Raw genomic sequence first — 27,344 nt, forward strand, 5'->3', positions numbered from 1 at the left:
TAATAATATATAAATAAAATATGAAAAGGACATGTATATTTTGTATTTTAATTACAATTCAATATATTGCTGGTTATTGATTAATAATTGGCATCAAAATACAGTACCAGATTTTATGAATTGTTGCCATAAAAAACAATTCTTATGTAATGTAAATTGCTGTTTGATTTCATTACCTAGTAAATAAAAAGGACATGTATATTTTGTATTTTAATTACAATTCAATATATTGCTGGTTATACCCCAGTAGACCACATGACACTGAAAACCTGTGCATTACTAATACTCTGTGCAATACAATAGTTATAATAGTTTCTGTCTGTATATATAATATTTCAGTTATTGTGGATTCTTTACTGTTTTTTACTGGGTTTTTTATTGCTCATTTGCTTATTTATAATTATAATTACTTATTTTTGATCTTGTTTGCACTATCCTCTATGCTGCTGTAATCCTGTAAATTTCCCCGCTGAGGGACTAATAAAGGATTATATTATTGATTAATAATTGGCATCAAATTACAGTACCAGTCAAAAGTTTGGACACATCTTCTCATTCAATGGTTTTTATTTTTTTTATTTTTTCTACATTGTAGATTAATATTGAAGACGTCCAAACTATGAAGGAACACATATGGAATTATGTGGTAAACAAACAAATGCTCAACAAACCAGAATATGTTTTATATTTTACATTCTTCAAAGTAGTTGAATGAGAAGGTGTGTCCACACTTTTGACTGGTACTGTATATTTTTATGTTTCTGCACATAATAGACGTGACATTTTACAGCTTCAACTTTATTGCTATTTATCCATCATTAATTCTATATTATTTTAACCTCTAGACAAAACAAATAAATCATTAACAAAAGGGTTTTTTTGTGCAAACTTTAACTATTTTTAAACTATTTTCTCTTTTAATACATTTTATTTCATCAGTATCTTCATTATCTTATTAAATGTTTATTTTAATGTATTTCCTTTGTATCATTGAAAGCTCTGTGTGTTTGATACAGTGAGTGATATTCAAACTTCTACAAATCCTACTTTTGTACTTTCTTGCGATTCATTTCTGGTAAAATTAAATCCATATTTTTTTTAATCCCAACATTATTCTATTACTTATGACAGTAAATACACTCAGAAATTCTTGTAGCACTTATTAAAACTTCTATTATTTTCACCTTGTAAACAACATTTTTTTTTTGGTGCCAGCTCATATTTGTAGAGATTAACTCTTATTCTGAAGGAGTCAGATCGGATGTCTGCTTGTTTTTGCTGCAGGGAGTCATGTGACGGTCTGACTATCACGTGATTATTTAGTTCATGTAACCTTGTGATAAACATAACAAACCTTCAAGTGTTTAACTGACATTATATTATAATAAAATAAAAATAATAATTTGTATAAAAGCAATAAATAAAAAGACAAAATAAGAGTTTTCATGTTCACCTTTTAATGTCAGAGGTTCTGCAGAGTTCCACATTAGAATGAATCCACCATAACACCACGTGACTCTGCACTGAGAGAAACCTTCATTTCTTTAATCAGTTGAGCTCAAAAACACACATTTTCTGAATTAATGTCAAAAAAAAAATCTTAAATCTACTTTAATCATCTTAATCACTGCAAACAAAAACAGGTTCCTTCTTTTTCATTTAATGACATTTCATTTACTTGCATTTATTTTTTTTTTTGTGCTTCAAGAGTTACCAAATCATTTAATAACCCTTTTATCTTCCACAAACACTTCACACCAAACCAAACAGCCGTGACCTTTGACCCCTCCTCCCGCCACGGCCTTAAAGTGAACCTTAAATCTTTTTTTATGCATTATCCGTTTTATTTTATTTTATTATTTTTTTGTTGGTATTATTTTGTCTGATTTAATGCAGTTATTAAATGTTTCAATCCTGGTTCAATCATGTAGAGCAATGTACAACATTTTATTTTGAAAAGTACTGTGTAAATAAAGTTATTAATATTATTTTAAATAATAATAATAATATTATAAAATAATAATAAAGATATTTCTTTTTATCATTGAATTTTTTAACTGTCAAGTACTGAATTTTACCTTCAAATTAATGTTTTCAAGATTTAACAACATCTTTTTTTACTAATTTGAAACTATATTTATGTCACATTTTCCTACATATTTAGACATTTCAGCTGTTTTTTGTGTGCTTATTTGCTCTTTTTCTTAGTTCATTTCTTTAACACCTACTCCATCACAAAAAAGAAGAACTATATGTTGTCTTCTGCATCATTTCCCCAAATTCATTCATATTCCTGACATTAAATGCATCGTCACAAAGGTAGAATTGAACACAACCCTCTCAGAGTCTGTTTACACTGATGGAGCCGTCCAGCCGGACAGACTGTCTCGTTCCTCCTTTAGCATTTCTTACTGCGATTCTTTAAAAAACACAGACGCAGTAATAAAGACGACATGAGGGCCGATATGAGCGGGACGATGTGAGTTGTGGTCTCGACGTTAGAAAACCCCGCCGGTTCCTCTCAGGACGCTCTGACTTCAACATATAACGCACTGAAGCTCCGCCCCCCTGCAGCCAGGAGGAGGGGCTCCGTCGGCCCGTTTAAAGGAAGCAGTTGGTGGTGGTGACATGGTTGGAGGCGAGGAGGAGCCGCGGGGCCTCCTCCATTCGTCTCCTCTTTTACAGCTTGTTTTCATCACGGTGGGATCGTGAAGAGAGAGCGAGCCGGGTGGGGGGGTTAGTCGTCAGCGTCGGGTTCGCCAGGATCGCCGTCCTCACAGGAAACAGGAAACGTTTTCTTTCCTCGCCGCTGCACGTGATCCTCGTTCCTCTTCTCCAACGCCACGATCTGTCACAGAGAGATTGAAATGTTTTTATGAATGAAACCTTTTCATCAAAGCTGTCAGAGGGGGGGGGGGGGGGTTCAACAGCTAAGGGCTGGAATAAATAAAACAACTAAGAAGTCTGTGAGCATCGGGAAAACTTTGCATCCAAAGTTGAAGAGAAAGTGTGAATAAAAATATATAAATATATAATGAATAAATAAATATATATAACAATAAATATATAAATACATTTAAATAAATATAAATAAATATATACAAAATATTTTATAAAAATATATAATATAAATAAATAAATAAATATATATATGGATGGAGACTCAAAAAAAAAAAAGATCAACATAACAGAATATGAAGTTTGTGCAGAACGTCTGGCAGTGTTTGAGGGAACCTGTGTGTGTGTGTGTGTGTGTGTGTGTGTGTGTGTGTGTGTGTGTGTGTGTGTGTGTGTGTGTGTGTGTGTGTGTGTGTGTTACCTCAGAAAGGAACTCTGCTTCTTCTTCTTCACCAACAGGGATGTTCAGGCCGCTCACAGTGTTGAACAGCTCGCAGGCACTCATGGCCTCGCTCACTCCTCTCCTCTGGAAGAACTGTGGAACAAACACACAAACACACAATATTTATTTTATACCAACATTAAGACTTCAGAGTTTTCTGTGGCTAAACTCTCTTAACTTGGAAAATAAACCATAAGAATCCTCTATATGGAAAAAAACTATTTTCTATGTTTGGCAAAATAAAAGTGACATTTTTTCCTCAATTAATTTTAAATTAAATTAAAGAAGGTTAAATAAAAACACCTGGTTACTTAGAAGACACAGAATGTATTTCTTTATATTCTTCATTCTTTTTATCTGTATATTTTGTACTTTTTCCCAAAAGACCAAACAGATCTTTATCATCAATTTACTATTTTTTCGTTGTTATTGGAGACAAATCAATCTAAATAATATATATCGGGCCATCGTCTTTTCTAAATCTGAATTAATTAACTAAATATGTTTTTCTGGCTTTTGTAATTACATTTTAATTCCAGATAAATAGAAAATATGATGTGTTTTGTTGCCTCTTGACATCCAAACATGACCTGTTTCTGATTTAGGATAAAAAATCATGTAAAATAAACTTGATGGTGAACTTTAACCCCCGATTGTTCAGTCGCCTCACACACTTTCTTCCTTTAAAACATCTAAACTAAATTCAATGTTTAAATTATGTTTTCACAGGTTTAAAAAAATAAACCGCCGGTTACCGTGGAAACGTTCCTGCAGTCTCTGTAGAGGAACTCCAGAGCGTGAGGATGGGTCGGCTCGACGGACTGACCGACGTCAATCAGCCACACCTGAAACACGAACAACACACACACACACACACACACACACACACACACACACACAAACACAAACACAAACACACACACACACACACATTAATACAGAGAGAATAAATGAGTTAACATGAAAACTAAAGAGATGAAAGAACTCAAACAAAGAAAAGTCGAGAAAGAAATGAGGAAAGAAGATGACAACTAGTAAAGTAAAGGAAGTAAAGAAGGAAAGAAGTGAAGAGGAGTTTAAGGAGGCATAACAGGAAGGATGGAGGATAGCTTAGGGTAACAAAAGATAAAATAAAGGTGTGTTACCTTTCCTTCGTGCCACAGCATGTTGTATTCACTGAGATCAGCGTGAACCAGATTACACTCCTGATACATCTGCTGCATCACCTGCACACAGACAGAAAGGATCAATGTCACAGTTTATCGTTAACCATCACAGTGTGAATAAAGTTTTACTGACGATCGTTTTCCTCCAATATTCAGTAAAATATGAGATCAGAGGTGTTTTTCTAGTCTCTGATCTCTGATGATGTTACATTGTAAACAACCAATCTGTGTTTAAACCAACAGGAGAGCTAGTAACGTTAGCAGCACCGCTAACAGGAGGAGAGCTAGTAACGTTAGCAGCACCGCTAGCGTCCTTAGCGTCTGTTGTACTTTGTACGTACACAGTACACAGTGTAGTACTTGCTGTTCAGCGTACGTACGTGTAGGACCTGGTAGAAGGCGTTCTTCATGTCCTCTGAGCCCAGAACGATGTCTTTGAGTTTGGGAGCAGGGATGTGGTCTTTACCGATGAACGACATCACCAGGATGTGTTTCTTCAGCAGCACCACCTCCGGACACGGAATCTCTGCCTTCTTCATCCTGAACATCACATTTAGAACCTTTATGATCTTTAAAAAACACACCGCTTTAGATCTATTAACCTCTCAAACCCGCCGGTAGGTCATCTTTCCAACGGTCCTTGAACTCATCATGTGTGATGAATGCTTCCGCCAGAAAAAGAAACCTAATCAAAGCCTAAAATTGTGATATTTCATCCCCGAAAAAATTATTCTACATATCTCCTTTAAATTCTGCCACAAATAAACCGTTTGCTTTAACCAGAATCTGTAAAAAACATTAAATTCTGAGCTCCTCAGTGAAACTATGAAGACATGATTGATTCTTCTGAGACCAACAGTCACGTGACAACAAATCTGTGAATCTTGGACTAAACTTCGGGCTGCTGAACACAGAGCAGAGAGGAGAGGCTGTAAGTATGTAAATAACTTAATATTTACAGAACCTAGAGCCTCATTTTTCCCCAACATCTGTAACACTTGCGTTCACTTGGAAACATGTTTATCTATAGATTCCATTTATTACAATTTTTGTAGAATAAATAATCAAAGAAATTCAACTTGCGTTTCTTTCTTTTTTTATGATTTATGTCATTATAACTGTGTTATTCTGCACTAAAGAGTGTTTGAGTTCTCTCTACTTCTAGTCATGATTGTTCTGTTTCCATAGAGGAGCAGGACTTTTATTTTGAAGAGAATCACACAGAGGAAAAATGTGTTTTCAGAGGGTTAAGGACCAGCAGCAGCAGGAGGAGGTGGTGGGTTACCTGGTCAGGTTGTGCATCTCCTTCTCGGCCCACAGACGGATGACCTTGCGTGGGTTCAGCTTGCTGAAGCGATCGATGAAGCGGTAGTCGTCTTTGATGTAGCGGTCTCTGTTCTTGAACTCGTTGAGCGTCGTCTTGTAGACCTTCAGCACCACCTCGTCTGGAACGGGCTGCTCCTCCAGACTGAAACAGACAGGAATCAGACGCGTTTATAAACCTCCATCTTTTGTTCTGTACTAATAAGTGTTTTATCTTCTGACTGAGTGAAAAGCTTCTTTCCCTAAATGTCTGAGTGTTTCGTTACGACCTTATCTACATGATATCAGATATTCTTCATCATTGATATTTTTCTAAACGCTCAAAGAAGCATGCCATGTAATAAAAGTCTACCTCAATGAGGCATCAAATACCATAGAAGAAGAACGCTCTGAGCTTGTGCAGTGAGCTTATTTTCCTTTTGCTTCAGTAACTTTAAAACAAAAGCAATAGTAGCTTTTTATTTAAAGTTATTTGACTTCTATTTTCCTATTCAACACCTTTTTCTGCAGATGTTACGTAAACAAACCTTTAGTTTGAAATTGTTGCCGTTGAACAAAGCAACAATGGGCGTGAACTGAACGAGGAGATGACCCGGAAGTTTTGACAAATCTGCACTTTACGGAGGCGTCGTAATCTACGTTTACAAAGACCTTTATGCTCATCAGTATGTTTGTTTTATTATTATGAAACGCTGGGGGGCAAAAATCAAAAAGACGACGAGTGAAACCGTCAAAAAGCCATAAAGCAAACAAGTCAAAAAGCCTGATCTACTATATTACCTTTATTCAAACCCTCTAAAGAAAAAAGTTTTATTAAATGTATTATAAAGAATCAAAGGTTGAATATCCTGTAAGCTATTTGATTTGGCTGCTAAATATTTACTCAAATGTAGATTTTTAACACCTCCTGTTTCTAAAGTGTTTAAAAACGAATTGTCCGTCTTTGTTTGATCCTCAGACATATTAATAGTATTTTATAAGTAAACTATTTGTGGCTGTCACGTCTTTAAAGCTCTGATTGCAGGCGGCAAATTACAAAAACTCAGATGTGCAGAGCTTTCACATGATGCTCAGGCCATTTTCTTCGGCGAGTATAAACTCAGCGTTAGTGGCCTTCAAAATAAAATCTGCCTACGTGTAAACGAGACCAGAGAGCGTCTCGGGTTCCTGGTGACGTCCACCCACCTTCCTCCGTCGGCGTGGAACACCACCGACTCTTTCCCGGTGCTGATGCAGCCGTTGATGTTCTCCAGAACGCCGGCGTTCACCATTTTGTACATCAGCAGACGAGTGCGAGGGTCTACGGCTTGTTCCTGAACAGAGAGAGAGATTTATTAGAACATAAAACGAAAACTCTTGTTATAAAGAATGTTATTGTCTCTCTACGTACGGCGGTGGAGTGCTCCTTCTTGTCGTGCAGTCTGGCGCTGCGTTTCTGCTCGCTGTAGCAGTGCTGCTTCAGGGAGTTGAACACCTGGTTGGACAACTTCAGGTCCATCCCCAACCCGTCACCAACGTGCACCTCTGGAGCAAACTGCAGGAGGAAGAGGAGAGGATGAAGGAGCTGTAGTGGTGCAGTTTAACGTTAACCATCAAAGTGTAAATAAAGTTTTACTGACGATCGTTAATATTCAATAACATTAGCAGCAGTTACATTATGATGCGTTCAGGCTCTGTTCAGTGAAAATGAGTATTGTCTGAAGGTAAATTATAACGTTATCATGATGTGTTCACATGTAATCTGTAAAATGTAGTGTTGGTGATAAACTGGAATAAATCCAGTAGTTTGAAGGAGATGTTTTCACATTAATATGAAATAGATATTAGAGATGAATTATGATGCTTAACTTCCTAACACGAGCTCTAAGATTATAATACATCATTAACACTAATAATGAAGAGATTTGTTTTGATCCATGAATATACAATCTGTTATTTCCTTATCATTTAAATGTTGTGTTTTTATGAAGAAAAAAACACTATAAATTACTTTCATAACATTTAGAGTATTTGATGGTTTACCGGCTTCAGAGCGATTGAAATGTTTTTCCTTACGTTGTCCATGCGCGCCGTGTTCTTGCGTCCACAGGTCACCTCGTCGTGTTTGGTGGTGATGTTCTTTCCTTTCCCGGTGAAACCTTTCCTGGGCGTCGTCTGAGGCTTCACTGATGTCATCAAACACAGAAACACAAACTTATAGTCTCAGTTATATTCTTGACATGCTTTTATGTTTTTAGTGTCCAACAATGCAACATTTTTTGTCTCCAGCTCATGTTTTTATTTAACATATTTATACTTCACATATTTGCTTTGCATGTTTTTGCTTTATGAGACTCTGAGTTGCATTAACAGTATTTGACGATGTAGTATAAGGACGTTCTGAATGATGTTTCTTCTCATATTAATATATCTCTTCTTTTATTGTTTCCACATGATTGTAAAGGTTAAATGATGCATCATTTTTTTATTTTAGGGTGACTTTGTAACATATGTAACGTATATTTTTGGGTGTTTTTATTCATCACTTGTTTTATTGTACTACTCTAAGTTTGTAACATTTTTTACAATTTTATTGTATTAAATTAGTTTCTATTTTACACTTAATTTCATTTTATTAAATACTTGATCATTTTATTTATAGATTTTTTAAATTAATTTTACTACAATTTATATTATTTTTTATTTAGCACTTGTTTTATTGTATTTTATGTTTTAAAAATGTGTTAATAAAATGCTCTATTTTATTCATTTAGATGTAATTTCATGAAATTCTGCTACCGTTATTATAACTTTCAATTCTATTTCCTTTTTACTCAAATTCCTTAATTGCCTTTGTCTTTCCTTTTTTCACGGTCTACACTTTAACTACAATCACCTGTATGAAAGGTGCACTACCAATAAAGTTTGATTGATTGATTAATATGAAGGTGGAGCTGCTTTTGTAGCTGAGACTGAAATCAGTCGGAGCATTGAGCACAAACTCTAAAATAATATAAGATAAGATAAGATAAGATAAGATAAGATAAGATAAGATAAGATAATCCTTTATTAGTCCCGCAGTGGGGAAATTTGCAGGCTTACAGCAGCAGAGAGTAAAGTGCACACAAGAGACATAGTAGAAGAAAGACAAGATAAAAATAAAAATGAAATAAAAAAACAAGTATTATAAATAAGCAATAAAAAAACAGTAGAAAATCAACAATAACTGAAATATTGAATATGAAAAAAAGGTCTCAATCAGAACAGGAAGACGGATCTTTACGTCTCAATGGACACACTGAGCTAACAGCGTCTGGTCCTCTCAGGTGTCTGTTACCTGCTCTGTAGGGGTCGTGTCTCGTGTCCTGCCAGTCCACCTCGTCCTCTGAGCTGTCGCTGTCCTCGTACGGATGGACCATGCGGTAGTTCTCAAAGGAGATGGACACTGGACACACACATGTAAATCAGCTGCAGTCAGTAAATCGTACCTGTCGTCCTTCAAACAGGTGAGACACGTAGGACGGACGTCTACCTTTACTGTCTCCGTTGAAGCGCTTCTCCTCCCGACGGAGCTGATCGTCAAACTCACGGTCGAACTGCATCTGAAGCATCTTGGCGAGCATCAAGTCGCTGGTCGTCTCTGAGGACTCGTCTGAGAGCAGGAGGTCTGAACCCGGACTGAAGGACAGGGAGAGAGAGAGAGAGACAGGGAGAGAGACAGACAGGGAGAGAGAGAGACAGGGAGAGAGACAGGGAGAGAGACAGGGAGAGAGACAGAGAGAGAGAGAGAGAGAGACAGGGAGACAGACAGAGAGACAGGGAGGGGGAGAGAGAGAGAGATAGACAGGGAGAGAGAGAGACAGACGGAGAGTGAGAGAGACAGGGGGGAGAGAGAGAGACAGGCAGACAGAGAAAGAGAGAGTGAGACAGACAGACAGAGCGAGACAGACAGACAGACAGACAGACAGGAGACAGACAGGCAGACAGACAGAGACAGACAGACAGACAGACAGAGACAGAGACAGGAGACGGAGAGACAGAGAGACAGAGGGAGACATGAGACAGACAGACAGACAGGGACAGACAGAGAGAGAGAGACAAGGAGAGAGAGAGACGGGCATTGTTTAGACTTGCATTCAATCACTCTGTTGTTAAATAAGTTGTAGTTAATAAAAACAAAGTAAGAGATTTTTACAGAATAAACCTTAAAAGTGTAAACATGAACCTTTAATATAATAATATAAACCAGAAATATCTAAAATGAAACCAAATCACAGTCCTTCTGCTAGAAAGCCGGTCAGAACTGCTTGTTTACTAGAGATACACGAGGATAAGCTCGGGTAAATCACACAGGCAGACAGACAGACAGACAGACAGACAGACACAGACAGACAGGCAGGCAGACAGACAGACAGACAGACAGACAGACAGGTGAATCAGGTGAATCAGAGGACGTACTGGGTGAGCGTTGGGAAGGCGATGTTCTCGTCCTCCAGCTGTTTGGCCAGCTGTTCACTCATCACGTCAGCCAGAGAGCAGGCCGGAGGAGCCGGGGCCACCGGACCCCACGGGCTCTATGGACACAAGACAACACGTTATTATCATAACGCCACTTTATTATAACGCCACTTTATTATAACGCCACTTTATTATAACGCTATTTAATGAATAAATAAATCATTATAACACAGAACAGTTCAACAGCATCTTAAACGACATCCTCCAATGATTAGAATAAAGATGAATCAACAGTTTCAATAAAAAGGAACATTATAAATTCATATTTATTATAATAATAATTATTTGTTTGATTTAGCTCAATGTGAAATATTTAAGTGTATTGTTCTGTCAAGACTACAGTCAAAAACAAAAATAAATTCTGTTCATTCATATATAATTAATATAAAGACAAAAAAACTATTAAGAACATAGAACGGGACCGAATAATTATTATCTATTTGTTCACAAAATAAATGACAAAGAGAGAGAGAGAGAGACAGACAGGTAGAGAGAGAGAGAGACAGACAGGTAGAGAGAGAGAGACAGACAGGTAGAGAGAGAGACAGACAGAGACAAAGAGAGAGAGAGACAGAGAGAGACAGGTAGAGAGAGAGAGAGACAAAGAGAGAGAGAGAGACAGACTGGTAGAGAGAGAGAGACAGACAGGTAGAGAGAGAGAGACAGACAGAGACAAAGAGAGAGAGAGACAGAGAGAGACAGGAGAGAGAGAGAGAGAGAGACAGAGAGAGAGAGAGACAGACAGGTAGAGAGAGAGAGACAGACAGAGACAAAGAGAGAGAGAGACAGGTAGAGAGAGACAGAGAGAGAGAGAGACAGAGAGAGACAGAGACAGACAGGTAGAGAGAGAGAGAGACAGGTAGAGAGAGAGAGACAGAAAGAGACAAAGAGAGAGAGAGACAGAGAGAGAGAGAGAGAGAGAGAGACAGGTATTGTTCAGACAGACAGGTATTGTGTTAAATAATAAAAATCTTATTTTAACTGTAAATATCAATAACAGTAAAATAATAAATGAGGCAGAGACACGTTTAGACATGTCGGTGCTAAGCCCCGCCCCATATGTGATTACAGACCACGCCCATATGTGTTACATGTTCATAGACCACGCCCCTATGTGATTATGAGTGTACATAAGCCCCGCCCCCTATGTGTTTGTAGACCACGCCCCTCCGTGTTACGTGTGTTTCCACGGTAACGCCCACTCCATTTAACAGAGGAATTATTAATTATCAACCATCTTTATTTATTTTAATAAAGAAAATAAAAACACAATAACCAAAACACAATATAATTTATATAAATAAATAAATATATATTTAAACATCGATGACGTCATCTCCTCCTTCAAGCCTTATAAGGAGCCGTGTTGGCGACCAGCTAGCATGAGGCTAGCGCTAGCATGCTAGGTGGCTAACTGGTTTAGCTCCGTGGACACAACTCTGACCTTTGCTGCGTCTGCTGCCACCACTGCCTGGTCCATGGTCACAGAGGAGTCGAGTGGTCGGCGGGTTCCTGGAGGAGGAGGAGGTGGAGGTGGTGGTGGAGGAGGTGGAGGAGTCTTCAGAGGAGTCTCACAGCTGAGTGAACTCCGGAGCGACGTGATGACGTCAGAGGAGGAGGCGACGTTACGCCTTCAAAATAAAAGCCCCCTTACGCTGTGTATTTATTTATTTAATCAGGTGAAGTCCCATAAAACATAAAACAAATAATACATGAACAATATGAGATGATTTCAATAATACAATAAAAAAAATACAATTCAGCACCTTGAGATTTCTTTGTATTTTAAAGTGTGCTATATAAATATTTTATTTTTTGTTTTATATCATTATAAATTGTAAATATCGTTGGACGTTAAGTTTTATATCATTATAAATTTAATCGTTGGACGTTAAGAACTTAACTAATTCATCGTGAGAATGAATAACAAATGAAAAGACAATTAAATTAAATATTAGTTAGAAAAACTACAAAATGTATTGAGAGTGAATTAAAATATTACTACACCAAACATTAATATAAGTAAAAAATGATCTTGATTTAAATTGTAAATTAAATAAATTAAATGTATTAAGCATATTAAACAATTAATAAATAAGATATCATTACACCAGACATCAATTTAAGTTGAAAATAATATTAATGTAAATTATAATATAAATAAAATAAATGTGATTTATTAAACATACACAAAAACAAATTAATGTAAAAATATTAAATCAAAATACTGTTTTAATAATATAATTTATACTGTGTTTAACAGACTTCCTGTTTGTTTGCGCGTACCTGCGTGCGCACACCAGTCTCTGCGTGCGCGCGTACAACCTCCAATCTGTCCAGGTTTCCCTCGTGAACGCGCATGGCCGTCAGCCGCTCTCACACACAGGAGCGCGCAGGTGGGTCAAAAATCAGAGGAGCAGGACCGGAAACGGCTGGAGTGTGACTTCAAAATAAAAGCGTAGAATTTGTGGGCCACACAAAATGTCTCAGAACCTTTATCAGGTGTATTGCCAAATATATATATATATATATATATATATATATATATATATGCAGTACCAGTCAAAAGTTTGTTCTCATTCAACTACTTTAGTTTGGATGTCTTCAATATTAATCTACATTGTAGAAAAAAATAGAAAAAAAAAAATAAATAAAGAAAAACCATTGAATGAGAAGATGTGTCCAAACTTTTGACTGGTACTGTAAATATATATATATATATATATATATATATATATATATATATATATATATACATACATAATATATATAGCTATTTTTGGGGTAAAATGTTTTTTTAATTAAATATATAATTAAATATTTAATTAGTCATGTTAGGGCGGGTTATTAAAAATATATATATATGAAGCCAGCTTGTATATATATAATCTTCATTTATTTGTTTTTGGTCTTTTTTGGTCTCCTGTGACAAGCTGGCTTCACTTATATATATATATATATATATATATATATATATATATATATATATATATATATATATGAAGCCAGCTTGTTTTAAAAAGAAGAAAGCTCACAAGCTACTACTAATAACTACTTTAAATAGCTATGTTTTTCTTAATACTTTGTTTCGCACTGTTGCACTGCTGCACTTTCATTTTTTTAAATGTTCTATTTTACTTGATTTTATGGATTCTAATTGTTTCATTATTATCATTCAATGGATTTTATTTTTATTTTCTAGTCTTTTTTCCCCATTTCATTCTCCATTAACTACAGCCTTCTAAATTCCTGTCTTTGTGTTTATATGTCTACTTCTATGTCAAGCACTTTTAAGTATATTTTACATTTATTAATATTTTGTACTTATCTTAAAAATAAAAAAATAAACCTTGATTTTTTGACATTGATGTGAAATTCATATTTTTTGACTTTTTTTATATGATGACTTTTATGTCAAACTGAAACACTTATTTTAAGAACATTTTTAATTGTTACATTTATTAATCATTTTGGATTTTATTTTTATTTCATCATCAAGCAGAAGTCTTTTTTTTCCCCATTAATGACAGCCTTCTAAATTCCCTTCTTTATATGTCTACTTTTATGTCAAGCACTTTTAAGTACATTTATATTTTACATTTATTAATATTTTGTACTTATCTTAAAAAGAAAATGTGTGAAATGTGCATGTATTTCTTTGACATTATATGATGACTTCAGCAAAACTGAAACACTTCTTTTCTGAAAGTGTGGGCCTGAATCTCAGCTCTTTATTGTGAAAAGCCTGATGTCTGTGAGCATCCTGAGTCTCTGAGCACAGACTGAGAGATGCTGCCTCGTCCTCCGCACGCATCCCGTCTCCTCTGAAGCTTTTATATTTTATTCTATTCTCTTTTGGTTCTTTCATTTTTCATTTGGACTGAAATCTCTTTCTTCTTTTTTTTTTTTTTTTTTTTTTATGTGTGTGTGTCTGCGGGATACAGATGGCCACCATCCCCAGCATCAGCACCACCATCAGCACCACCACCAGCACCGGAGGGCCGTCGGGCCAGCCAGGACGGCCGGGATTCAACCAGCACACCTAGCAGGTCGCTCCCCTGTCAGGTTATTCTCATGCATTTATATTTATTATACCTCTGAAACGCACCAGGAGAGGTTCCTCCAGGATAACCTGCTCACTCCTGGAGGATGCTCTCATATTCATGGAGGACATGTGGAGCTGCCTCACACCACCAGGGTGACTTTTATCATTAATCTGTCTGCTGTGTGGATATTTATATCAACCCAAGAGGCTCTATTTTTGATTTAAACATTAACATTTCACATTGTGTAGAATGAGAAAACATCCAGGAGTGGTTTGTCTATTTATCTTTATAAATAGAGCTCTGTGAGACCTTCAAGTGTCTCTGTTTTTTCCCAATCTGCTGTCTCAGTGGACAGATTGGACGACATCTGAGTTAATGTGGACGGCAGATGGGGATGAGTGGGGGGTGGGGTCATCTGAGTCCAACATAACCTTTATTGATCCCACTCATTAACATCAGGGACAGCAGCAGCAGTGTGAGAACAGATATATACATTTGTTAAATGTATAATAATAAATATGTTCTGTATTATCATCATGTAACATGTGCAAAATGAAACACTTAATACACCAAACATAACATGTAATTATGGAGGACTAATGCTGACATTGTAATGATAAATAAATACATAAAAACCTCAATTATACAAAAAATAAGAAATTAATATTCACAGAAAGAGAAAAACAAATCAATAAAATGTATAATTTATTTCACAATTTATTTATTTTTCTATTCATTTAAGTATTTCACAATTATTGTTTTTGCTATTTATTAATTTCCAGCATTTATTTATATTTTGTTTTAATTTATTTCTGTATTTCTTCACACATATTGTTTTTTGATTGTTGTGGGTATTTATTTATTTTTCTATTTTTGAGTATTTATTTAATTTCAAATGAAGATTGAGGCTTTTCTGTATTTTATTTATTTATTATAATATAAAAAAGTAGAATATTTACCTCTGAGGTTTGGATGTTTAAAGTAACATTAAATGAAAATACTCAAGTAAAGTACAAATACCTGCAGTGAAAGCGTCTCTGTTACTTTATTCCTTCTATTTTTTTGTTTGTTTTTTGAACACTTTTAAAAAAAAGAAATACAAGTTAAAGATAAAAATACTATAATCTGCCAATAAAACACAAATCTTTCTATGTTTTTGATCGTAGAATTTTAAACTCCCTCCTGATTAAAAACACATGACCTCATTAAAGACAACTTCCTGTTCTGTAACTTTACTAATCTTTCCTCTCTCTCTCTCTCCACATCAGACCCAGCTGCCTTAACTGACCTTTGACCTTTGACCTCGGTGCAGAACAACAGGACTCATCATCATCATCATCTTCATCATGATGCAGCAGCAGAGAGTCGACTGATCAAAACCAGAATCTGAAAGATGACAGAGAGCCGGAGGAGGAGGAGGGAGCCGAGAGACGCAGGACGGGAACAAAACTAGGACAAAAAGGATGTGAATGTGACTTTTTTCTTCTTCTTCATGTGCTGTTCATTCAACCTCACGTCTCCGTAACAAACTCTACATTTAAATCCAGCGAAAAAAAAACAAAAAAACATTCAGCTTCCTAAGAAAACCAACAATGTGAGAGGAAGACAGCAGCGACGATTGTTGATTCATGATTACCAACGCAGACGAAGATTGTCTCTCACTGACGAAATATGTTCTTTTTTTGTAAATATGGAGTTCTAAAAATCAAAGACAGCAAATAAGATTGTCTCAGCCAAGCCAACAACGGAGCCACAAGATTGTACATCAAAACCAAACTGTCAGGGGAATAAAAACAAGCTGATCTAAGGGACTACAAGTTATAACGACAAATCTTTGGACTTCGGGAATCGAAGCAGAGTTAGGCCTCATGATGACTCACCTCCACGCCGGCCTGAGCTCAGAGACGACGGAGAAGGCTCGCTTAGAGCTGAACGAGAACCCCGACACGCTGCACCAGGACATCCAGCAGGTAGGCGGCTAATGCTAGCTGACGTAGCATGCTAACCAGGGTCCCCGTAAACCACAAAGGTATACTTTCTGTCCTATCTCACAGGTGCTTTATTCTATTATTCAAATTTTTCATTTAGTCATGTTAGGGCGGGTTATTTGCAGATTTTGAATACAATATTCATAACTATGTATAATCACCCGAGACTAAGAATAGTTTTCGTCTTCCACGGAGTCCGCCATCTTGCACCGCCCATAACGAACAACGGCTCTAGAGATATCATTTAGCGTTGAACGTTATCTAAAGGTAGTGATGCGTTCAAATACCCAGTATTAAACGGGCCCTGATGTTAAATAAGTAGTAGTACTTTTTAATGTTTTAGTGTCATTAATTATCACGCTGCTATTTGCAAGCAAAAAGCCCCAATTCTATCAATTCATGTGTGAACATGTAAAGAAAAGTGAAACCTAAATCAGTGGGCAACTGCCGCTATGTTTACACAAAAACAGCATGACTGATCGTCCAAAAGCTTTTTTTAAGTAACCTTGGTGGTCTACCTTTGATTGGAGGAAGCTCTGGTCCCGATCACTCTGATTGATCCATGTTTCTTTGGTTTTTTGAGGTGCGGGACATGATCGTGACGCGGCCCGACATCGGGTTCCTGCGGACGGACGACGACTTCATCCTCCGCTTCCTGAGAGCCAGGAAGTTCGACCAGATGGAGACCTTCAGGCTGCTGGCCCAGTACTTCCAGTTCAGACAGCAGAACCTCGACATGTTCCAGAGCTTCAAGGTGGGAGTTCAGAAAGGATACAAGTGAAAGTGTCCTTTTCAAGAGTCCTTCTTCTTTCCTCTGAAGGCTTTATGTTTGACCGAGAACATGGCAGAAGTTTTTCTGTCAGAATGCAACATCACTGTCCATGATTCCTCTCCTGTTTCCTTTCCTCTCGTCTCCTTGTTTCTCTCCTGTTTCCTTACTTCCCCTTGTTTCCTCTGGTTGTGTCTTGTCTCCTCTCCTTGTTACCTTTTGTCTCGTTGTTTGTCTCCACTCCTTGCTCCCTCTCCTGTTTCCTCTCTACCCTTTGTTTCCTCACCTGTTTCTGTTCCTCTACTTGTTTCCTCTCCTCTCGTCTCCTTGTTTCATCTCCTGGTATCTTACCTCCCCTTGTTACCTCTGATCTTGTCTCATCTCCTCTCCTTGTTTACTTTTGTCTCCTTGTTTCCTTTCCTTAAATAGAAACACAGTAAACTCTCTTCTATTGTCTCCTTGTTTCCTTTCCTTCTCACCTGTCCTGTCTCAGGTGGACGACCCCGGTATCAAACGTGCGTTGATGGACGGTTTCCCCGGCGTTCTAGAGACTCCGGACCAACACGGACGAAAGATCCTCATTCTGTTCGCCTCCAACTGGGACCAGAGCAGGTACACACACACACACACACACACACACACACACACACACACACACACACACACACACACACACACACACACACACACACACACACACACACACACACTCTCTATTGATTGTGAGGGTAATGAGTGTTTCTAGTTAAGACTTGCAGCGTCACGCTCTCTTTAACTACTGATGAGCTGATGATCAATGTGTTCTGATCTCCTCCTCTTCCTCCTCCTCCTCCACTTCCTTCTCTTCCTCCTCTTCCTCCTCCTCCTCCTCCTCCTCCTCCTCCTCCTCAGGAACTCCTTCACAGACATCCTCCGGGCCATCCTTCTCTCTCTGGAGGTTCTGATAGAGAACCCTGAGCTTCAGATCAATGGTTTCATTCTGATCATCGACTGGAGCAACTTCTCCTTCAAACAGGCGTCCAAGCTCACCCCCAACATCCTCAAGCTGGCCATCGAGGGCCTTCAGGTGAACTCACACTGACCAGTGACCTGACCAGTAACCTGACCAGTAACCTCAATAACCTGACCAGTAACCTGACCAGTAACCTCAATAACCTGACCAGTAACCTGACCAGTAACCTGACCAGTAACCTGACCAGTAACCTGACCAATACTTTCCTCTAGTCGATCAAACTGAGAACAGACTCTTTATTCTTGTCTCCTCTCCTCTTTCCTTTCCTCTTGTTCTCTCCTCTCCTCCTTCTTCTTGTGTCTTTGTCTCCTCTCCTCCCTCTCTTTTCCTTGTTTCCTCTCCCCTTACCTCTCCTGTTATCGCTCTTGTGTCTTCCCCTCCTCTCTTTGTCTCCTCTCCTCCTTCCTCTTCTGTCTTTCTCTCCTCTTCTGTTTCCTCTCCTATTCTCTCTTGTTTCCAATGCTCTCTCTTGTTTCCAATGCTCTCCTTGACTCCTCTCTCCTTGTCTCCTCCCCTCTAGGACAGTTTCCCGGCCCGGTTTGGAGGAATCCACTTTGTGAACCAGCCGTGGTATATTCACGCCATGTACACCATCATCAAACCGTTCCTCAAAGACAAGACCAGGAAACGGGTAAAGACTACAACTCACAGAACTACACTGCTTCCTGTTTCCTGTTTCCTGCTTCTGGCCTTTAGAATCTTAAACTTTCTTCTTCTCTTCTTTTTCCCTTTGTTCGTTTCCTCTCTTTTGATTATTAACACCCTCCTCCCCCCTTTCCTCACCTCTCGTCTCCTCCGCTGTTTCCTTTCCTAATCCCTATCATCTCCCCTCATCCTCCTCTCCTCTCCTCAATTCCTCTCCTTCTCTTCTCTCTTTCTTCCTTTTGTATCCGTCTTCCTTTCCTCCTCTATCCTTATTTCCTCTCCTCATCTCCTCTTACTTTTCCTCTCCTTGTCGCCCCTTCATCTCCTTGCTTGTTCTCGTTGTCTCCTCTCCTTGTCTCCTCTCCTCTCATTTACACTCCCAAATTCTTCCTCTCCTCTGTTTCTCTCCTCCTTCTTCTCTTCCCCTCCTTTCCTTGCTTCCTCTCCTCTCCAATCCTTTCCTCCTCTTCCCAACTCTCCTCTCCTGGTTTCCTCTCCTTGTTTCTCATCTGTCTACCTCTCCTCTCCTCGTCTCCTCTCTCTCTTCTCCTCTACATGTTTCCTCTCCTCCCTCGCTTTTTTCCTCTGATTGTATCCCTTACTCATTTATTCTCCTTGTTTCTTATCTTTCTTCCTCTCCTCCTCTCTCCTCCTACCCTCTCATCCTTTCCCTTCCCCTCCTCCCTCCTCCTCCTCCTCTACCTCCCTCCCTCTCCTCCTCCCTCCTCTCCCCTCTCCTCCTCCCTCCTCCTCCCCCTCCTCCTCCTCCCTCCCTCTCCTCCTCCCTCTCCTCCCTCTCCTCCTCCTCCCTCCTCTCCTCTCCCTCCTCCTCTCCTCTCCCTCCTCCCCTCCCCCTCTCCTCCTCCTCTCCCTCCTCCCTCCTCCTCCTCCTCCTCCCTCCCTCCTCCTCCCTCCCCTCCCTCCTCCTCCTCTCCCTCTCCCCTCTCCTCCTACCTCCCCCTCCTCCCTCCTCCTCCCCTCTACCTCCTCCTCCTCTCCTCCCTCTCCCCCCTCCTCCTCCTCCTCCTCCTCCTCCTCCTCCTCCTCAGATCTTCCTCCACGGTAACAACCTGAACTCGCTCCACCAGCTCCTCCTTCCTGAGTGTTTGCCCTCAGAGTTCGGTGGGACTCTTCCTCCGTACGATATGGGCATCTGGGCCCGAACGCTGCTCGGCCCCGACTACAACGACGAGACGGAGTACACGCTGACCTACGACGCCCTGCACGTCAGGGAGAACTGTGGGGGGGGAGGAGGAGGAGGAGGAGACAAGGACATGATGAAGAGGTGAGGAGGAACTTTGAACTGACCAAAACCTGATGATCACGACGTCTGTGTTCTAAAAATCACTGGTTTGAAGATTTCTCTACAAGTACTCAAGTAGTGTACTTTACTTGAGTACTTTTTAGTTCTCATCCACTATCACACATCTCAGAGGTACATATTGTACTTTATACTGTACTACATCTCAGAGGTACATATTGTACTTTATACTGTACTACACCTCAGAGGTACATATTGTACTTTATACTGTACTACACCTCAGAGGTACATATTGTACTTTATACTGTACTACACCTCAGAGGTACATATTGTACTTTATACTGTACTACATCTCAGAGGTACATATTGTACTTTATACTGTACTTTATACTACACACCTCAGAGGTACATATTGTACTTTATACTGTACTACACCTCAGAGGTACATATTGTACTTTATACTGTACTACATCTCAGGAGTATTTTCACAGTGTGGTATTAGTACCTCTACTGCAGTAAAGTATTACTATCTGTGTGTTTCAGGTCTCAGTCGGCGGTGGAACCAGGAACTCTCCGACAAACGGACAGAGAGACCAGCACGCCGCTACTGGCCCTGGACTGAACACACACACACACACACACACACACACACACACACACACACACACACACACACACACACACACACACACACACACACACACACACGTTACTACCAACACACACACACGTTCTCTCACACACACCAGCTGCGTATTAAGCCGGTGGATTTGAACTCGCATCCTTTAAGTCCTGTTCACCTGAACTCTGACAGTGAATGAACTTCCTGTACACACACACACACACACACACACACACACACACACACACACACACACACACACACACACACACACACACACACACACACACACACACACACACACACACACACACACACACACAGTCTGTCTCTGAGCCGTCTAATGCCTCCCGGCTGAGCCTCCCTCCAGCCGGCAGCATCTGTCCACTGACGACACACACACACACACACACACACACACACTCTGAAGTGTGTGTGTGTGTGTGTGTGGCGTTGTCGTCGTCACGTCTTCTGCGTAAAGTTTTGTTAAATTCTGTCAGAAACATTCAGGAATGTGTAAGGAATCACTTTCAATCTGTGAAACTTTATTTAAACCTCAGAGAACAGACACTTAAATAAAAAACAAAAAAAAAATAAAAGTCGATAGTTTAGAAACGTTTAAAACAGGAAACACCAACAAGGATTCATTTAAATTAACTTTATTAAATTAATTATTGATTCAAATAATAAACTAAGAAAAAACAGTTGAAAACCTTAAAACGTGAAGATTGCAGCGTTTCTTTCCTTCTCAGCTGATTTATGGACGTTTGTTTGTTTTACACATCAGATACTTTTATCCTCAGAAAGTAGAATTCAGACAGAATCTAAAAGTATGTGTTTGATGTCGGTGTGTTTAAATCTGACTGAGTTATGACTTTGAGAAAACATATATATATTACATATAATATAATATAATAGTTCCCCTCCACAGGACTCAGTTTAAACTTCTTTCTTATTCTCATTCTTCCTGTTCTCTTTTGATTATTAACACCCTCCTCCCCCTTTCCTCCCCTCTCCTTTCTTTCTATCCTCCTTTTTCATCCCGTCCTTGGTTCCTCTCCTCACTCCTCCGTGTCTCCTCCCTTGCCTGATTGTCTCCTCTTCTCTCCTTCTAATGTCCTATACTTGTCTCCTCTCTTTCTTCCTCTCCTCATTCTTCTCCTTGCATCCTCCCCTTGTCACATCTCCTCTCTTATTCTTCTTCCTATCCTTGTGTCCTTTCCTTCCCTCTTTGCTTCTTCACCGTGTTTCCTCTCCTCGCCTCCCCTTTCTACTCCTCGCTTCAAATCCTGTTCCCTCTTTCTCTCTCCTCCTCCTTCCTCCTCCCTTCCTCCTCTCTCCTCCCCTCATGACTTTGAGAAGAGTACATTTTTTACTTTCCCACGTCCCCTCCACAGGACTCACAGTTTTAAAAATCTTTGGAATATAACAGAAAAAATGTATTAAATAAATAATTCTCATTTAATTTAAAATTGCACTAATTACATTTACTCAAATATATAATTTTTTTTGTTTTTGAGTTTAGGTATTTTTGTCAGTTTAGACTTTATATTTAAAATGTTTTGGACATTTAATTGCTCAAACTATGAGAATATTCCAAATTAAATGGAGTAAAAAATCAATCTTGCAGCCTGAAATATGAATCTTGTTTAAGTTATATTTATATTTAAGGATGACAACAAAAATCAGGATTTAATCCGGATTAAAGAGAATCCTTGTTGGTGAAACTGATCTTTAAATGTTTAAAACAAGCATTTATCTTCAGTGTTTTCTGAGCTGTGAATCTAAAATGTAAAGTTAGTTTCAGGTTCTTCATCACCTCCTGTCATTCTTACAGTATTTTCATCAACATATGAATCAAAATCACTTCTGACTTTAACGTCCCGATAATCTGAAAGAGAAATTCAAAAGGAGGAAACGTTCAAAAGGAAGGAAAGAAGAACGACGTGAAAGAAACTTCACTTTGGTAGAATCCTTTCACCTTTTTTCTTTCATGTACAAAAAATAAAAATAGAATCACGGCTACTTTGCACAAGCATTTCAAAATAAAAGCACCGCACAGCAGATGCTTTTATCCGGATCACATGCATGAAACACACACACCTTCTACCAGAGTGGATTATTTTCTTTGCTGGAAAAAAAAATTAAAAATATTGTGCTGTGAAGAAACCAGAGGATGCCAAATTATCACCTTTAACCTCGAAGGGAAAGATTGTTTTTATTGAATCTTAACTTATTATTATGAAGATTGTATATTATTGTTAGAAGTATTATTACACTGCAAAACAAAGGGACACACCAGGCCGGTCTTATCCTGAGATATTTAGAAGTCGAATCATCTTCAGTTTCTGCAAGATCCTAGAATGTTTCAGATTCAACAACGCGTCCTATTTGCAGGTTTGATGGTTTTACTTTGACAATATCTTGATGTAACGTGGATAATTTGTAAAATATTTAGGCCACGTCTGTCAGGTTTCTGTTTGCGGTGTGTTCGACTCGTCATCAGGGCTTCACGGAGCAGCAATCTGGTCTCCACTCGACTGAAATGTATTAATTTAAATGAATGTAGAGAATAAACATTTACACCAACGCCGACTGTCTCAGGGGCTTTTATTTTGAAAGTCACAGAACTCCCAGTGGTCCTCAGGCTGTGGAGAGGAGATGAAGAGAGAAAACAGGGAGAGGGGACAAGGAGGGGGAGACAAGGAGTAGAGGATACAAGGAGAGGAAAAAAGGAGAGGATACAAGGAGAAGAGAAAAGAGGAGGAGACGAGGAGAGGAGACAAGGGGAGGAAACAAGGGGAAGCAACGGGCAGAGGAGACAGGGAGAGGAGAGGAAATCAGGAGAGGAGATGAGGAGAGGAGAGGAAATGATGGTGAGGAGAGGAGGAGAGGAAAGGAAACAAAGAGAGGAGACAAGGAGAGGAGATTGAAAAGATGGGGAGTAGACGAGGAGAGGAGACTAAAGTGAGGAGAGTAGACAAGGAGACAAAACAAGAACTGGAAACAAGTACAGCAAACGAGGAGAGGAGACGAGGAGACTGAACTCCTCTGGTGATGTTTAATCTTTTAATCTTTTGATCAGAAACAAAAACTTTAAAAACCAAAACCAGAAGAAACCAGTTCAACAAACTGGAAACGAAGAAATCAAAGAAACATAAACACACTTTTACATTCTTGTTTGTCTTTTTTTTCCCTGAAGGTTTTTATTTGTTTTTAATATAAATATAAATCATCTTTAATTACTTCTTGTGTTTCCTTGTTTACTGTGCAAATGTGATGAAAGAGTGAAACTAAAAACTGAAAGAAAGAATGCACTAGTGGTAAAAATGAAGGCTTTTCTTATTTCATAAACAACAACAACAACAACAACAACAACGTCATGAAAACTGTGAGGGAGACTGTTAACGTTTTAGTGTTTAATATTAATCTTTAAACCAGAGGAGCTGCTTTCTGTTTCTCTACAGAAAATAAACTGACGTCCTATTTAAAAATAACATTTCTAGATCAAGAAGACACACCACACGACCAGAACCCTGATCCAGAACCCTGATCCTGAACCAGAACCCTGAACCAGAACCCTGATCCAGAACCCTGATCCAGAACCAGAAACCCCATGTTTGTGTTTTGGTGAAAGTCGGAGGTAAGGGAGGCCACAAGGAGAGGAGAGGGGAGGCGATAAGGAGAGTAAAGGAGGAGAGGAGAGGAGGAGAGGAGAGAAACAGAGAGAGGAGATGAGGAGTAGAGATGTGGAGAAGAAACAAGGACACAAGGAGAGGAAAACGAGTACAGGAAACAAGGAGAAGTTATTAGAAGAGGATGCAGGGAGAGGAGACAAAGAGAGGAGAGGAGGAGAGAAAACAAAATAAGGAGAAATACAGATGAGTGGAAACCAGAAGAGAGGACAAAGAGAGGAGAGGAAACGAGGAGAGGAGATGAGGAGAGAGACGAGGAGAGGAGATGAGGAGAGGAGAGGGGAGAGGAGAGGGGAGGTAACAAGACAGGAGACAAGGACAGAGGAGGAAACACGGTGGGGTTTTTGGAACTGGAAATGTTTTTTGTTAAAAAGGACGTCAGTTTATTTTCTGTTCAAATTAGAGAAACAAGAAACCAGCTTCTGTGGGAACCCTGATCCAGAACCCTGATCCAGAACCCTGATCCAGAACCCTGATCCCGGTTCGATCAGGACTAGAACTCGTACCGCATGTTTGTGTTCTGGTGAAAGGTTGTAAAGTCAGTAGTAACTTTCTGGTCTCCATCCTTCAGTCCGATGGTCCGATCCTTCAACAGACAACCTTTAGTAGTTTTAGTAGTCCGTCGGTCAGAACGAGATTCTCCTCCGACCCAGGAAGAGTTTTTTAATCCACAGGAGAAGAAGAAGAACCAGCTGCTCCGATAAGTCTGTGGAACTCTTACCGGTTCTGTGGTGGGTCTCCGGGTCTCCGGGTCCGGTCTAGATGGGGCTCAGGGTCTGGCGCTGGTACGCCGTCAGCGCCGGGTGCCAAACGTCCACGATGAAGATGAGACGGTAACTGTCAGCGTCCTGCCAGACCTCATGTTCAAAGGAGTCATCAAAGATCAGGACTTTACCTTCCTCCCATTCCCTGAAGAAGACGAGAAGAAGAAGAAGAAGAAGAAGAAGGAGGAGGAGAAGAAGAAGAAGAAGAAGGAGGAGAAGAAGAAGAAGAAGGAGGAGAAGAAGAAGAGAAGGAGGAGAAGGAGGAGAAGAAGATGAAGAAGAAGAAGAGGAAGAAGAGGAAAGAAGGAGGAGAAGAAGAAGAAAAAGAAGGAGGAGAAGAAGAGAAGGAGGAGGAGGAGAAGAAGAAGAGGAAAGAAGGAGAAGAAGAAGAAGGAGGAGAAGAAGAAGAAGAAAAAGGAGAAGAAGGAGAGAAATCATTAATTTCTGTTCTATTTCATTTCATTTCTTTTTGTTTGATGAAGATGATGATGAAGATGAAGATGAGGATCAGTACCTGGTCTGGTTGGTGCAGCGGATCTTGCAGCCGTCTTTGGGGATGACGAGGCCGAGATGCATCCTCAGTCTGCAGTTAGTGGGACCAGTATGAGGCCACACATGAGTACCAGGCTGCATCACGGAGAACTTGATCTGCACACACACACACACACACACACACACACACACACACACACACACACACACACACACACACACACACACACACACACACACACACACACACACACACACACACACACACACACACACACACACACACACACACACACACACACAAAAGATTAAAGCAGATTAAAAAACTCAGATTATCATCTCATTTCTCGAAAACTAAGAAGAAGGAAAGAAGGAGACGAGGAGAGGGAGGAAATGAGGAGAGAAAGACAATGAGAGGAGAGAAGAAAAAGAGAAGAGACGAGGTGAGGAAAGGAGAGGGGAGGAAATGAGGCGAGGAGACTAGAAGAGGTGACAAAGAGAGGAGAGGAAACAAGGACAGGAGATGAGGAAAGGGAGTAGACAAGGAGAGGAGATGAGGAGAGTAAACAAGAACAGGAAACAAGGAGATCAAGCAAGGAGAGGAGATAAGGAGAGGAGACAAAGTGAGGAAAGGAGACGAAAATGCATTAAAAGCTTAAGATTAAAGAATAAAGCGCTCAGATCACTTAAACTAAAATAATCAGATCTGCTGATCATCTCTTAAAGCTGTAAAGACAGATTTTGGTCTATTTTTCTTCCATAACACGTCTTCTTTCAGACCAGAGGAAAGAAAACATTTATTTTACTACTTTGTCTGTTTGCGTCTGTAGATTTCTCCTAAATTCACCAAAAGTTACCATTAGATAATGCCTCATTTGCATATTTAAACATAACATTTCAGAAAACTTGTAATACAAAAGATAATCATCTTAATATCAGTAATCAGCTGGTGAAGTTTCATGTTGATATCTATTAGTTAATTACCCTATTTACATGTAGTGTTTCCTCTTAAGGCTACAAACATCCCATAATGCAACACTCTGTATCACTGAAACCCTCTGCATTTAAAATGATTATTATTATTACTTAAAAATAAATACTTTTTTTTTCCACTTTTTCAAATGTAATTTCCTGAAAAAATGTTTATAGGGTATACCTGTTAGTGTGTGTGTGTGTGTGTGTGAGAGTGTGTGTGTGTGTGTGTGTGTGTGTGTGTGTGTGTGTGTGTGTGTGTGTGTGTGTGTGTGTGTGTGTGTGTGTGTGTGTGTGTACCTGTCCTCTCTTGCAGCCTGTAGCTTCAGAGTATCTCTCCAGCAGTGAGCAGGTCTTTGGGACGCCCTGACACGCGTTTCCTACTTTCTTCCCTAAAAAAACACACAAAATTAATAATTAATAAAATAAATCTAATTAATTAATAAAAAATAATAATATAAATATATATATGTATTTGAGTGCGTACCTTGTTGCCAGATGGTGTACTGGCCCCACTCTCCTTTCTCTCTCAGGTTCTCCTCCTCAGGAACGAAGGATCCGGTGTTCTGGTCCATCACGTTCAGAGCCTCCTCTCTGATCGTCTTCCAGTTCCTCTCCAACGTCTGGAACCAGAACACACACAACTCACATCTAAGTGTTTACTTTTTATTATTTAGTTATTGAGAAGCAGTCATTTGAGGTAAAGGAAAACAAAAGGAGGGCGTTTGAAGGAAATGTACAATCTCCGATAG

The 27,344-nt window shown here is 39.2% G+C and overlaps 3 protein-coding genes across 6 annotated transcripts in view; 1 reads left to right on the plus strand and 2 right to left on the minus strand.

Annotated features, from left to right (window-relative positions):
- Positions 1-1,683: 1,683 nt before the first annotated feature.
- Positions 1,684-11,956, minus strand: riok3 (RIO kinase 3 (yeast)). Its single transcript, XM_054623050.1, has 13 exons — positions 11,771-11,956; positions 10,267-10,382; positions 9,341-9,486; positions 9,146-9,253; positions 7,885-7,994; positions 7,220-7,363; positions 7,015-7,142; positions 5,792-5,974; positions 4,887-5,046; positions 4,486-4,566; positions 4,096-4,185; positions 3,320-3,433; positions 1,684-2,848 (listed from the first exon to the last, which is right to left on the minus strand). The coding sequence occupies exons 1-13, from the start codon at positions 11,804-11,806 to the stop codon at positions 2,738-2,740; spliced, it is 1,527 nt and encodes a 508-aa protein (XP_054479025.1). The 5' UTR covers positions 11,807-11,956; the 3' UTR covers positions 1,684-2,737.
- Positions 11,957-16,240: 4,284 nt separating this feature from the next.
- Positions 16,241-20,669, plus strand: LOC129111007 (clavesin-1-like). Its single transcript, XM_054623296.1, has 7 exons — positions 16,241-16,342; positions 16,944-17,114; positions 17,623-17,741; positions 18,021-18,195; positions 18,662-18,772; positions 19,836-20,071; positions 20,591-20,669. The coding sequence occupies exons 1-7, from the start codon at positions 16,241-16,243 to the stop codon at positions 20,667-20,669; spliced, it is 993 nt and encodes a 330-aa protein (XP_054479271.1).
- Positions 20,670-23,724: 3,055 nt separating this feature from the next.
- The window catches only part of unm_hu7910 (un-named hu7910), a 33,438-nt gene continuing 29,818 nt past the window's right edge, over positions 23,725-27,344 (minus strand). For 3 of the 4 annotated variants that reach the window (XM_054622516.1, XM_054622515.1, XM_054622514.1), the window contains 4 exons: positions 27,080-27,215; positions 26,893-26,984; positions 25,643-25,776; positions 23,725-25,273 (listed from right to left, as the gene is read on the minus strand). In XM_054622516.1, the coding sequence (XP_054478491.1) occupies positions 25,123-25,273; positions 25,643-25,776; positions 26,893-26,984; positions 27,080-27,215 (513 nt within the window). In that variant the 3' untranslated portion in view covers positions 23,725-25,122. The remainder of the gene's footprint in view (positions 25,274-25,642; positions 25,777-26,892; positions 26,985-27,079; positions 27,216-27,344) is intronic. The other variant, XR_008532268.1, reaches the window with a different exon arrangement.

Source organism: Anoplopoma fimbria, chromosome 21 (genome assembly GCF_027596085.1).
Source record: "Anoplopoma fimbria isolate UVic2021 breed Golden Eagle Sablefish chromosome 21, Afim_UVic_2022, whole genome shotgun sequence".
Taxonomy (NCBI): Eukaryota; Metazoa; Chordata; class Actinopteri; order Perciformes; family Anoplopomatidae; genus Anoplopoma; species Anoplopoma fimbria.